Consider the following 13,706-nt stretch of genomic DNA (forward strand, 5'->3'; position numbering starts at 1 on the left):
TAACCATGCGTTTGAGCATCCAACGTCGAATCGCGGAATTGAACGCCTTGACTCAGTCTATGGCTTCATTCAGTGCTCAGCAACGCGTATGTTTCACGTGATGGCGCCTTCTGATCATCTGACTTGTCAATTCCGAGCGGAGACCTGATTGGAATTGATCCACACCATCGATAAACTGGCAAACTCACACAACTCGGCACCTTGAGTTATCTATGAGCGGGTTGTTGTCGCTGCCTACGGAGCTTCTCCGAGAAATATGTGCTGAGGTATGTTGGCTTCCAGTTCTACGACATTCCGTTTTCCAGCCGCCGTTCTCACTCAGGTTTGTTGGGCAGGTGGTTGACAATTGCAAGACTCTCCGTTTAGTATGCAAACGAATCAACTTCGCTGTGGAGCCAGAAATTCTGTCGAACATCACTTTATCCTCCAGACGTCTTTCGTCTCAAGTCGAGAGTCTGGTTACAACGGAACCAAAGCCAACGTCTGCTTCTAAATATGCAACCAAGCTCCATATAGGTCACCTATGTCCATCTCCAGACGAAGACGGAGTTATATCTTTTGAAGAAGCCAAGATTAGGTTGTTCCTTCTGCCCGCTATCAGTTCCCTTGTTGGGGTTCGTCAAATAATGTGAGTTAAGTCCCAGGATTCAGAGAATATATTAACTCCTTCCTCTACTAGATGGGATCTGGGTGAATACGACCCAGAGTGGGCAACTCTTCTAGTCACAGATGCCCTTGCATCACTCCCGGCTCTGGAGGATCTTCATTTGAGTGTTTGGTTGGCTCCAGATTCTCCCTGTGTGCAATTCCAGCGGCTGTCCAACCTCAAAAAATTCACCGTTATCTCTGACTTCAATAATCGCACCGCAGTTATCCGCACCGTCGCAGGACTGATTGGATGGAACCAGCCGGAGTTGACGAATATCACAATTGTTGATGATGGCTACTACTCCGATGGGTACGCGCCAACTCTCCAAGACTTTCTCGCGGAGACATCTAGTTCAGTTTGCTTGAAAATTACACATCTCAATTTGAGCGGCCTATTTGTGAAATTCGACGCTGGCGCACTTCGCCATTTGAGATCGTTGATCTCGCTCACCATAATGAACATCTCCTCGCCCTATGATGAAACTACAGAATATCAGGGTCCTGAATTTTTGGCACAAAAAATTTGGTCAACTTTGCGATCAGAGAAAATTCACCTACAAGAACTTGTCACGGACAACGCCCAGCCTGCCTTGGTCGAATACTTAACATCATTTTCTGGTCTTCGGCGTCTCAGGCTTACTCGGACATCATCGTATCACACACCTCAACAGGTGTCCAATCAACTTGCGACACAGGTTTCCAATCAACTTGCGATCCACTTTTACGAACAAGGTCTCGAGAATCATATTTCCTTTCTGGAGGCTCTTGAAGTTCATTCAAGTTATGAAGGAATGTGGTGTTTTGGAAAACATTGTTCCAACATAATCAAAAAAGCCACACGCCTTTCCCTTCTTGAATTATCTATAAACTCTGAGGACATTCCGAGGGGAGAAGAAAAGGTCCACGCTTATGCGAAGAGTCAATCCCCTACCAAAGAAAATGCAATCGTACGTCTTTCTATTCAAAACCAGTCATACCATTTCAAACGTAAAATTCAGTGGTCGCTTTTGGACATATGCGCAACTCTACCCATTTTGAAAAGTCTAAGGATACGAGGCACCTCTCCTCAACACAGTCGAGGATCCAAGTGTGGGAGCGGGGCTAGTATGCATCGTGCGAGGATGAGGGGATGGATCAAACAGAATGTGGAAAGTTATGGGCCCACCCGCAATCACGCGTTCCATGTTTGCGCGCCTTGGACAGAATAATGATATGCGGTACTGCGTGACGATTTTGGTGCAGACCTAGGGTACCGACCCATCGCACAAATTGAAGAAGAAGACTGATCCATGATGCTGTTGTCGTGAAGGGAGAACTTGGTAAAGAAGCTTTGTGAGTTTGCGATGGTTCGGATGTCGGGAGTCGACCAAGCGTTGAGGCAGGTGCATCTCTGGTCTGTAACCACGATCTGTAAGTTATGAATTGTAGAGTAGAGTGCAACAGGAGACCTTCACCTACTTAAAAAGCAAATGCGACGCGAATGTTTCACGTGATGGCGTCTTCTGATCATCTGACCTCATCTGACTTGTCAAGCATTATCTCCCACTTGCTCCCAACTTACTCCCAACAATATATATACCTAGAGGTAAGTGCTCGAATCATACTTATTAATGCCCCGAGGATCCTGCATATTGGCCACAGGAGGTTTTCTTGGACATCGATGGCCAACTTTACAGGAAGAATGGAGAACGTTGTTCTGAACAAGGACTCCGAGAAACAAGGTGGTCGCTTTACTTAACAGCCAGGAAAAGTAGACGGAGCTTGCGTCAAAGGTTCTTGAAAACATTGGTGCGACGATTTTCAAGCTGGTCCACCGCTTCCTCATTTCTACATTACTTATGGGTCGAACTCAACAGATGTAGGTCGGTGCGCTGCGTCTAGTGAACAACCCTCGTCGAACGAGGGGATTCCCGTACGAGAGAACATACAAAAGAATGTTGGCGACGATCGTCCGATGATTTAGTGTCATGAAGTGATAATTCCCAGCTCCTGACGGCTGGGAATTTCCCCTTTCTCGAATCAAGCAACTATCAGGGTTTCAAATATCTTTATTGCCAGAAGATTTCTGTTACTGAACAGTGTTCGTCATCTTAAAAAGTATCGCAAGGCCGATCCTCTTAGGTCGCGAACGGCGCTCCCTCGTCCATTGGATGCGCGGTTCTAATGGCCGATTTATCGACACTGAGGGGAACAACGCCACAACCGCCATCTTCTCCTTCTTTCGTCTCTTCGCACCGAGTTCCGCTTACCGCACTGTGGGCGACAACACCAAACTAGCGCAACTTCCACAAGCATACACATCCCAACCCAAATCGCCTACTCCACAATACGCACTATCGTTGCCACCAAACAAGTCCTCGTCGAAGTACAGCATCCCCATGCACGTTCCAGGTCAACAAAATTTCCTAGTCCCCACCATGTCCCCTCCCCGTCCGGCTGCTCCGCCCAGTTACGCCTTGCCCCCTTCCTTAAACCCGCCCACGAAGGTGCCGCTCCTGCCTGGCGCTGGGCTGGGTCTGGATCCTGGAACCATCGTCCGCCCTTGCTCCGCTCCTCGCTCCGTATCAACCAATAGCATCCACCCCCCGGCGCCATTCCTTCCCACTCCCTCCCAAGCTGTAGTGTGTGAGAGCGACTCGGCAGCCGCGTTGGGACCTACGCGAAGGATCTTTTCTGTTGAAAGGCAAGCCGGAGATTCGACTGGCACGGGTTTGAGTGGGAGTGAAGAATCGGATTCGTTATTCACTTCCAGAGATGGGGACTCACAAGTTCCTGGGATCTACACTACGGGCTCATGCATATGGGAGGAGCAGACGACCAAAGGAGTTTCTGCTACGGAATCTAGGTCTCTGACTGAGGATCCCTGTTCACCTCTGGGGGAGATACACTTGGGTCGCCTGTTGTTTCCTGGGAAGAAGAGATATCACATGTCATGTCCAAGATTGGGGAGATTTAGTCTTTTTGCTACATATTGTATAACTTTTCTTTCTGAATCTATGCGACTATTGATACGATTGACGATTTCATCTATGATAAAGTCTGCAAAACGATTAAGGGACAAGTGCCCGTTTATCTAGATGTCAATGGATACATTACTTCTTGGCAGCACGCCTCTTAAACGAGGGTAAAATGCTGCCCTCGCGAATCCGGAAGATATATGTGAGAAGGTAGATACAAGAGAACTGTCATCCCTCGTCAGCTTTCATCGTAAGCAACGTAAAAGAATAGAACGTACATTGAACACAAAGAACGCCATCATGAAGCCAAAATTTCGCCAATGGTGGTTATAAAAGATATTGAATGCGGCATTGAGGAACTGGTCCGTCGTGCGGATGCTGCAGAACTGACAGGCGGAGGTGGCATCTGCGTTGGTGAGGTAGCCACCTGCAAACGAAATGAATGGGTTCATGTATTCGCCGCAGGTCATCCCGCTAGGTGGGGTGATTGTCACGAATTCTACGGGTGAGCAGGATACTTGTTGGCCACCAATAGCTGCGATATCGATGAGGGATGGTTTCTAAGTAGAGAGAGATAGACGATAACGAACCTTGACCAAGAAGGCCTTCGATCAGATAGGTATATGGTGACAGGCGATACCTACAAACACGCTTATCAGCCTTGGTGAAAGGAACAACGGGCACACAACTCACATCCAGCGCCACCAGCCGAGTTGCGCAAATGGTTGCAATACGCCGTTACTAAATTGCCACGTTAGCACTCAGACAGATCGATTATTATGCATAAAGATACTCACAAGGTAATGACAAAGGAGAACAAGAACGAGAATAGGAGGGCAGCAATTTCCGCACTTGGTGCCATTGCTGCGACGGCCTGTGGGTAATGAGGTTAGTTGTGTGAGCATTGTGAGGCGTTGGGCAACTTACTTGCGCAATCGTAGTGTAATAAAGCGGGAACGCGATTCCCAGCATCAGATAAGTATACCCGCCTCGTGAGGACTCGAAACCCACAGTCCAGAACCACGTCAAGAACAACAGAGTGGCTCCTAGAATGTTCCAAGGGAGTTCAACGAGGACCTGCGAAGTAACGAGCGCAGTCCAGCTGTACATCCTACTGGGACGTTCACGAATCTCATACACGGTTCTCATTTGAATGAAAGGAACTTGTATTTGGTTCGAGAGGGGGACACTGGATAAGGAATTAACTGTAAGTTCTACAGAGAGAAAAAGGTCCCTTACCTGAGGATCGTTGCCATGAAGATCGCGAAGAGCTTGTTTTGCGCGCCTTGGATGCTATGCTTGGCCTTGAAGAACGTGAACCCGATGAAAAGACCGCCAACAATGTTCAGGATGAGCTTCGCCATGAGGTACGTCGGATCTCTCCAGTGCGCTTCCGCGTCACGCTTGAGGAGTTCGACCACTTGGTATGCCCAAGGGGTGGCGAATTCGGTATGGATGGATGCGGCAATTGCAGGTCGGTTACGACCTTCAGCGTGGATAGCTTCGATTTCCCGCTGAGTCTCCGTTGACTCCTGAGATGATTGCCAGAGTTGATACCAATCTCGTTTGCTTGTAGCAGTTGCACCAGCTCCGATGACGTCCAGCATGTACTCCGCACTACATCATGGGCAAACTTAGCTGAGCGTTTCTTGGCCAAATAATTAAAAACTCACGGATTTTCGTCGTCAAGACAAGGCCGTGCCCCATTCTTCTCAAAGTAGTCAATCAAGGTGGCAGCGTTTCGACCAAGGTCACCGAAGTAGGCAGTACGACCACCCTTTTGAAGAAGTAGCAACCTGTCGAAAACCTTACAATGATAGCCTTAAATATTGTGTGGAATGAGAGCAGACGGAATCATACTTGGAACAACTCCGCTGACGGCTGATGTATTCTGGAAGACAAGAGAAAAGTCAGGGAAGAACATGACCTAAAACGGCAAGGACATACGTGCAAAGAATGGCCTGACCGTTATCTGCGAGACTCCTCAGGAATGACATGATTGCCCAAGCACTTTGTGAGTCAAGACCTGAGGTAGGTTCGTCAAGGAACAACAAAAGTTTCGGCTAATCATGGTAGGCGTCAGTTAAAGCACATAGTAGTTGTTGGTGGGAGGCTGACCTTCGCTGCAAGTTCAACAGCAATAGTAGTTCGCTTCCGGTGCTCGATTCCAAGAGATCCAACAGAAGCGTTTGCGTACTTCTCAAGCCCACACATCTTCAGGCACTTCTCGACACTGGCCGACATCAGTTTTGAGAGATACGTCGTTATATACAAAAGACTCACTATGCCTCTTTCTCAGCCAAAGGAACGGATTTCGGTTGACGTAGTTTAGCCGAAAACAGGAGAGCTTCCCGGACGGTAGCAGTCGGTACATGAGTGTCCATTTGCTGGCAGTACCCACTGATGAAACGCGTTCATTCAAAATGCGAAGATTAACGAAGTGACTGACAAGTACTCACGATTGAGATTGAAAGTCAACCGGAAGAGCTTGCCCATTAACGAACCTATCGCCCGTAACCACCCCCGTGTAGACGCGCTGGGCGAGCACATTGAGCAGAGTTGTCTTTCCCGCGCCCGACTCTCCCATCAAAGCCGTGAGCTTTCCTGGGGCCACATAGCCCGATACGTCGGAAAGCAACAACCTGTCGCCCTGCCCAGCAATAGGAACCGTGTAACGAACGTGTTGCCACGTGAAAACGTCGTTCATGGCAGGAACACTGGCTGTGTCCTCTTTCTGAAGCTTCTCGTCGTCGTCGGAAACCATCAGCCCTCTAGAGTTTTTCTCGTTGACGGCTTCTTCGTCGTTGGGGCCAGTGCCACGCTTGAAGAGCATGACGGATGACTCGACAGCGGAAGCGGTGTTGAACTCGGTGAAAAGCAGCAGGAACGTCAGGAAACCGACTCCAAAAGCGATGACTATGCCAAAGTTCTACAAAGGAACATTAACCTTAATTTGCTTGATCAGAATAAGAAGAAACGCACCATCCAGGTCTTGGACCAAAAAAAGCCGTATGAGATGCCGGCGAACCTGTTACCGTCCACGAAGGGTTGCCCAGGTACGGATCCTACAGTTGTGCACACTTGGTTGGCGAGGGTAATGTTCTCGTAACCGGGACCACGAGGGACGAGGGAGGAACATTCTCCTTTGAGAGTTCGGAATTCGTTAGTTATCATCGCCTCGAATCTAAGTAATGTTGTTGACTTTCGCTCGTAACCGAATCAAAGCAGAGTTCTCACCCGTATCGGAGAGGCTAGAAAAGATTATGGGTGAATGACAAGTCATTGTTTCAGCCAGATTTGGAGCTTACGTTGATATATGTTATCCACCTCAAGGCGCCGATCATCGAGGGCTTGGGGATAGTGAAGCCTGAAATATGAAAACTACCGGACGTCAATAGGATTGAGATGCACTCACCAGTGTAGATGGAAAGGGCAAGGATGGCAATACCCGCGACCGATTGAGCGGCTGCTTCTGATTTGAAGGCAGCAGCGATAGCTCTGAAATAGGCCTTCATAGTAATAGACATGGTAAACAAGAACAATATGAAGATGCTACATGAACATCAATCAGTACCAATGCCACTTGAATCGAGGAGGTGACATACAAGAATTGAGAGGCCGTTCTTTGAAGACCAGTCATGAAATATAAGATAATCGAGAAAAAGATGGTGGTAATGAACGTAAGTGGTACGTCGACCAAAGTAAGAGCCAGAGCTTCGATGAAGGGGTGGTAAAGCGCTGCCCTCTGGTGCCTCAAGACAATGGGGCGCTGAGAGTAGAGAGCGGGGATCTCAGCCATAGTTGTCAAGGCGGAAAATAGCAAGGAACTGGTGAAAAAATTGGGTGAATAAGTAAGCTGCGAGCATGACGGAATGACGAAAGACGCACAAGAAGAGGATACCGCCACGTGAAAAGAAGTTGGCTGTGTTCTGGGGCATCTTGAGGAAGACACTGCCCATGATTAAAGACTGGAAGATGAAAGAGCTGTGAGACAATCAGCATCTAAAGCAGGCGTAAAGAAGCAAGAAAAGAACTTACAAAACTTGAAGCCCAGTAGCAAGGAGGTTCCCTCGAATGATCTGTACCCTCCGCTTCATGACAGCCCGAACTTGCTGGGGGATAGTCAACATGTACGGGTTCTTCTTCCCACTTCCTTTGGCGAACTCAGCACGAGCACTGGTCATATACGCAGAGGCCACATGAGGCTTCCCGACGAACTCTTCGATATATGAGTCTAAATCCGCACGGTTTTCTTTGCCCGCCTCAGACTTGAGGAAGTATTCTGCGAACTCTGCTGCAGTACGTGGTTGGGAGATGACCCCAGCTCGCAGAATCCGGCCGATAGGATCTGTGACTGCTACGAGGAAATCGGCGGTGGTTTGCCTGTTCGCAGGTTCGTAGCTAGACAAAGAGGTGTGAGGGGACGGTAGTCAGATGGTGGTGACTGAGACTTACCCCATGTCGATGAAATGTTGCCTTGCCTTGTCCGCAGCGCCAAAATACGCCATGCGGCCCTCATAGATGACGCAAACCTTGTCAAAGTGCTTGTACAGCGACTCTCCAGCCTGGTAGATGGAAACGATGGTGGTTGTGTGGAAGACGTCAGTCGCGATGCGCAACGCCTTGACAAACTCGAGAGCATTGCTGGAGTCGAGGCCTCGAGTAGAGCTAATCGTACATCACTGACAATTCCTCGTGTAATGTGATATGAAGACGTACTTATCCCAAGCCCCAACACAACTCCTCGTGGCCATAGCCTCAGCAATCGACACACGCTTCTTCTCTCCGCCACTCACTCCCCGAATGGCAGCATCACCGACAGGAGTGTTTAAAGTATGCCGTAGCCCAAAGATGGTAGTGATGACCTTCACCACTTCGTCTTGGAACTGCTCCCTGGACGCGTCGACGCGAGATCGCGGAGTACGGGTGGTGACTGCGAACTTGAGTGTTTGCTCTACGGTGAGGGTTGGGAAGTGGACATCGTCTTCCGGACAGTATTGCACATCGCCTCGGAAGTGGTCATGGATATCTTGGGGCGACAAAGAGTCGTAGTGAACATCTCCTTCTACTGCATAGAACTCCTGACGTTGATTAGCGAGTGTCTTCAGCAGGGTACTGCAGCCGGATCCGGGCCGGCCCAAAACGACTGATAAGGGTAAGATGTTAGAATGAACACGAGATCGACAAGAACGCGAGCGCACGAATCATCTCCCCCGGTCGAACTACACCCTCGAATCCACCGAGGATATCACGAAGTGCGGGATGGCGGATATTTTGGACATTCTCAAGAACGCCCAAGGGGTTAAGCGCAGATCCCAGGGTTCGCTGATATGACGCAGAAGCCCCACGTCCGACCACACGGAGATTTTGAAAGGCGACTCCAATGGATCGCTGCGCGATGAGTGCTTCTTCTCGTCTACATAGGATAAGATCTTCGTGTTAGAAGGAACGAAATTGGACACGTACCTTCGAACGACATGACGAATGGTCTGTTCAAAATCGAACGGCTCATCGGTTAGGGCATGATTAGTGGATGAAGGTGCAGCAGACGGCCAGCCGCGCTCCTGAGTCTCCTTGGTCATCGTCCTTCGCAAGGCTTGAACACCTTCTGGATCAAAAAACTCGACATCGACGCGAGATACAGAGGAACCGCTCCTGACTCGCAGTTGCCCCAACTTTGGCGTTACGGGCGGTGGCCGCGAGTAGTCAGACTGTGTATGATGGTTGCCATGCACGTTCGAAGCTTGATGGTCCTCTTCAGCGTGTTGTGATAAAGGGGTATCGATGTTAAAAAGTGTGGGATGAGAAGCCGCCCTGGACACCGAGCCAGAAGGCGTCTCCTCAGCGATGTCGGTTAGTGCAAGTGGGTCTGACATCCTTATGTCCTATTTGACGGACATGAAAGGAAGGTTGGGTATTTATACCCCTCCTCGAATAAGAGATCTCCAGGCAAAGCGGCGGTGATAGAGATTCGAATTTCATTGTAGGATCCATAAACGTAAAGATAAGATTTTCTTCGGTGCTATGTAAGTAGCTCGATCGGACGTCAGCGGCGTGACAAAGGGGACCACGTTTTCGTGCATACGGAATTGCGGTAGCTTGAGCGTTGGTCCCAGTTTGACATTAACGCCGCCTCTGTGATGTGTAAACCAAAAGGATTTAAGACTAGTTTCGGCCAGGGGCACTGTTAAAACCCGTAGCAAATCATCGTCGTCTTGTAAACCTGCCGTTTCGTTAGGAAGATGCGCGTTCAGGTGGGACTTGAAGGAACTTCACCTTGCTGGTCGATTTCAAAAGGTCTGTTACGTAACCATCAGCCTTTTAATGCTACCGCCGAGTGAGACCGTTGACTAACGTCCATTTCCTTTAGACGTTTCCAACTTGTCCAAGTCGTGTTCGCCAGGTGTTTGAAAACCCAGGTCAATGGCACAAACGGTCTGATCCTGGAAATGGGGTTTTGTCCGGGCGCCGTTTGGCGGTTTCTGTCCGGCTTGCAGCCAAGGGGTGGCAGGATTGAAAAAAAAGACCTGGAATCGATTTGTCTTTTTCCTCATTTTCGGAACACGTTGGAATTGCGTATCGTGGCATCAGGAGCCTGGTGATAAGACTGGTGGAAATATAGGACGTGAACCTGGTCCGTCCTCTCCAACGTCCACTCTTCTCAGCCCTAGCCATTGCGCCTTCACGATATCCATCTAACCATTGACATTAGCGGTGTCAGACAGCACGAAAGGTGCATTCGAACACAGCGTACCCAGAAGACGGGTCGAGATACCCCGTAGAAAAGGTTTTGAAATCCGAGGAGGTGAGAAAAAGCCACTGCAAAGAGGGTGTTGTGTACTACAAAAGCTTGCGAATAGAGTCGAAGTAGTTGTTGGGTTGATTTGAGGAGGGCTAGGAAGTTCAGATGGATGTGGTGAGACCAGAAGAATCGGTGAAGCATTCCCCAGTCCTTGGCTGGGATAGCAGGAGAATTGAGAATACGGTCGCGATGTTCTGAGCTCATCAATGCGCTACATAGTATGACACTGACGGGGACAAGAGGAGATCAGGCTGAGAGAAAGCGATTGCCGTCCTGACATGTTACCCACCTTAAAAAAGCGAGGCCACCTGCTTGTGCCACCATTTGAGGGGGATAACGTACAAGTGTTTCGTCAAATTGGTTGCACTAGATCATGGCATACATATTAACGACTCGATATAGTGTAAAGGAAGGGACCTACATTCTCTGATACATGATGTGGGCAGCCTTGGTTTTGAGTAGAGATAGTATGCCGCTCGCAGCGCGTTATTACCGAAGTTTCGAGGAGATAGAACGTCCAGAATTGCTGCAACCGCGTCAATAGTATTTTACAACAGGATGTCTTCCAACGCTCACCTCCAGAATGTCGGACCGCGGTCCGCTGGTTGTCAGTCCAAACTCCGATCGATTCACAGTACTCAAAACGCTTCTTCGCTGCCACCTCTCCCTTTCATGGGCCAAAAATTCCTCTGTGATTGTAAAAGGTACTGCAATGGTGGTCGGCAAGTTTCAAGAAGCACGTACTACCACCACAAACCATATCGGCATCAGCTCGCAGTCATCCCCTTGGTGCCCGAAGATAGCGACAAGCGGCGCCGTATCGAGGACAACGCGAGCGGATTGTTGTCGCTACCTACGGAGCTTCTCCGAGAAATATTTGCTGAGGTATGTCGACTTCCATACGAAAAATCCCTTTGCCAGCCGCCATTCTCACTCAGGTTTGTGTGTTGGGTAGGTGGCCGATAAGACTCTCCGTTTAGTATGCAAACGAATCAACTTCACTTTGGAGCCACAAATTCTGTCGGAGATCACTTTATTATCCACGTCTTTCGTCTCAAGTCGAGAGTCTGGTTAAAACGGAACCAAAGCCAACGTCTGCTTCTAAGTATGCAACCAAGCTCCGAATAGGTCACCTATGTCCCTCTCCAGACGAAAAAGGTGTTATATCTTTTGAAGAAGCCAAGATTAGGTCGTTCCTCCTGTCCGCTATCAGTTCCCTTGTTGGGGTTCGTCAAATAATGTGAGTCAAGTCCCAGGATTCAGAGAATATATTAACTCCTTCCTCTACTAGATGGGATCTGGGTGAATACGACCCAGAGTGGGCAACTCTTCTAGTCACAGATGCCCTTGCATCACTCCCGGCTCTGGAGGATCTTCATTTGAGTGTTTGGTTGGCTCCAGATTCTCCCTGTGTGCAATTCCAGCGGCTGTCCAACCTCAAAAAATTCACCTTTATCTCTGACTTCAGTAATCGCACCGCAGTTATCCGCACCGTCGCAGGACTGATTGGATGGAACCAGCCGGAGTTGACGAGTATCACAATTGTTAATGATGGCTACTACTCCGGTGGATACGCGCCAACCCTCCAAGACTTTCTCGCGGAGACATCTAGTTCAGTTTGCTTGAAAATTACACATCTCAATTTGAGCGGCCTATTTGTGAAATTCGACGCTGGCGCACTTCGCCATTTGAGATCGTTGATCTCGCTCACCATAATGAACATCTCCTCGCCCTATGATGAAACTACAGAATATCAGGGTCCTGAATTCTCGGCACAAAAAATTTGGTCAACTTTGCGATCAGAGAAAATTCACCTACAAGAACTTGTCACGGACAACGCCCAGCCTGCCTTGGTCGAATACTTAACATCATTTTCTGGTCTGAAGGAATGTGGTGTTTTGGAAAACATTGTTCCAACATAATCAAAAAAGCCACACGCCTTTCCCTTCTTGAATTATCTATAAACTCTGAGGACATTCCGAGGGGAGAAGAAAAGGTCCACGCTTATGCGAAGAGTCAATCCCCTACCAAAGAAAATGCAATCGTACGTCTTTCTATTCAAAACCAGTCATACCATTTCAAACGTAAAATTCAGTGGTCGCTTTTGGACATACTTATGCGCAACTCTACCCATTTTGAAAAGTCTAAGGATACGAGGCACCTCTCCTCAACACAGTCGAGGATCCAAGTGTGGGAGCGGGGCTAGTATGCATCGTGCGAGGATGAGGGGATGGATCAAGCAGAATGTGGAAAGTTATGGGCCCACCTGCAATCACGCGATCCATGTTTGCGCGCCTTGGACAGAATAATAATATGCGGTACTGCGTGACGATTTGGGTGCAGACCTAGGGTACCGACCCATCGCACAAATTGAAGAGGAAGACTGATCCATGATGCTGTTGTCGTGAAGGGAGAACTTGGTAAAGAAGCTTTGTAAGTTTGCGATAGTGATGTCGTGATTCGACCAAGAGTTGAGGCAGGTGCATCTATGGTCTGTAACCACGATCTGTAAGTTATGATGAATTGTAGAGTAGAGTGCAACAGGAGACCTTCACCTAAAAACCAAATGGTGAATGCGACGCGAATGTTTCACGTGATGGCGTCTTCTGGTCATCTGACTTGTCAAGCAATAGGCTGTTTCACAGTAGGCCTACTTAGGTCCCAACTTTCATCTCAACTTGATGGCCAACTTCAACAAAGTTGAGGAGGAAGTTGGCCAACTCTACCGTGAAACACCTTGAACTGCAGAAAACATAAAGTTGGGTTGATTTGGGCTCGGAAGGAATTCCGGATGCAGATTTCTGCCTATTTTGGATACGTGGGAAGTTGGAAGGTGAAGTTGGGCACCAAGTTGGGATCAAAGTTGGCTGCAAATCGGCGTCAGGACCACGATTTGCATCCCAACTTCATGAAGTTGGTCAAACTTTGTCCTTCCAACTTGGCAAAAGTTGCTCACCAAGTTGGGGATCAAGTTGGGACCTAAGTTGGCCTACTGTGAAACACCCTAATCTCCAACTTGCTCCTAGCGGTAAGTGCTCGAATCATACTTTTTAATGCCCCCCAGATCCTGCATATTGGCGACAGGAGGGTTTCTTGGCCATCGATGGCCAACTTTTATCAAGGCGGTCGCGTTGCCGACTTGATTTTTCTTAACAGCCAGGAAAAGTAGATGAAGCTGCGTCGAAGGTTATTGAAAACATTGGTGCGACAACTTTTGAGCTGTTCCACCGCTTCCTCATTTCTACATTATTTATGGGTCGAACTCAACAGATGTAGGGCGGTGCGCTGCGTCTAGTGAA

At 48.7% G+C, this 13,706-nt stretch overlaps 4 protein-coding genes across 4 annotated transcripts; 2 read left to right on the plus strand and 2 right to left on the minus strand.

Annotated features, from left to right (window-relative positions):
* Nucleotides 1–5: 5 nt before the first annotated feature.
* On the plus strand, nt 6–3,493 carry LACBIDRAFT_331353 (uncharacterized protein; the record flags this gene model as incomplete). The annotated part of the gene is made up of 8 exons (XM_001885683.1): nt 6–86; nt 283–322; nt 367–628; nt 680–1,595; nt 1,958–1,980; nt 2,232–2,233; nt 2,728–3,269; nt 3,401–3,493. 8 exons carry the CDS (start codon nt 6–8, stop codon nt 3,491–3,493), a joined length of 1,959 nt encoding a protein of 652 aa, XP_001885718.1.
* Nucleotides 3,494–3,708: 215 nt separating this feature from the next.
* On the minus strand, nt 3,709–9,481 carry LACBIDRAFT_307042 (pleiotropic drug resistance ABC transporter; the record flags this gene model as incomplete). The annotated part of the gene is made up of 24 exons (XM_001885752.1): nt 3,709–3,830; nt 3,884–4,140; nt 4,196–4,245; nt 4,299–4,346; nt 4,403–4,479; nt 4,533–4,794; nt 4,845–5,222; nt 5,279–5,412; nt 5,466–5,496; nt 5,553–5,668; nt 5,724–5,838; nt 5,889–6,005; nt 6,065–6,534; nt 6,588–6,789; nt 6,843–6,856; nt 6,914–6,972; nt 7,021–7,157; nt 7,211–7,432; nt 7,494–7,589; nt 7,644–8,006; nt 8,061–8,273; nt 8,325–8,751; nt 8,807–9,021; nt 9,072–9,481. The coding sequence occupies 24 exons, from the start codon at nt 9,479–9,481 to the stop codon at nt 3,741–3,743; spliced, it is 4,503 nt and encodes a 1,500-aa protein (XP_001885787.1). The 3' UTR covers nt 3,709–3,740.
* A 711-nt stretch (nt 9,482–10,192) lies between these two features.
* On the minus strand, nt 10,193–10,611 carry LACBIDRAFT_307043 (uncharacterized protein; the record flags this gene model as incomplete). The annotated part of the gene is made up of 2 exons (XM_001885753.1): nt 10,193–10,300; nt 10,360–10,611. The coding sequence occupies 2 exons, from the start codon at nt 10,609–10,611 to the stop codon at nt 10,193–10,195; spliced, it is 360 nt and encodes a 119-aa protein (XP_001885788.1).
* A 354-nt stretch (nt 10,612–10,965) lies between these two features.
* LACBIDRAFT_307044 (uncharacterized protein) lies at nt 10,966–12,965 on the plus strand (the record flags this gene model as incomplete). The annotated part of the gene is made up of 4 exons (XM_001885684.1): nt 10,966–11,292; nt 11,388–11,647; nt 11,699–12,451; nt 12,503–12,965. The coding sequence occupies 3 exons, from the start codon at nt 10,966–10,968 to the stop codon at nt 12,327–12,329; spliced, it is 1,218 nt and encodes a 405-aa protein (XP_001885719.1). The 3' UTR covers nt 12,330–12,451; nt 12,503–12,965.
* Between the last annotated feature and the right edge of the window lie 741 nt (nt 12,966–13,706).

This window comes from Laccaria bicolor, genomic scaffold (assembly GCF_000143565.1).
Source record: "Laccaria bicolor S238N-H82 LACBIscaffold_33 genomic scaffold, whole genome shotgun sequence".
Classification (NCBI taxonomy): domain Eukaryota; kingdom Fungi; phylum Basidiomycota; class Agaricomycetes; order Agaricales; family Hydnangiaceae; genus Laccaria; species Laccaria bicolor.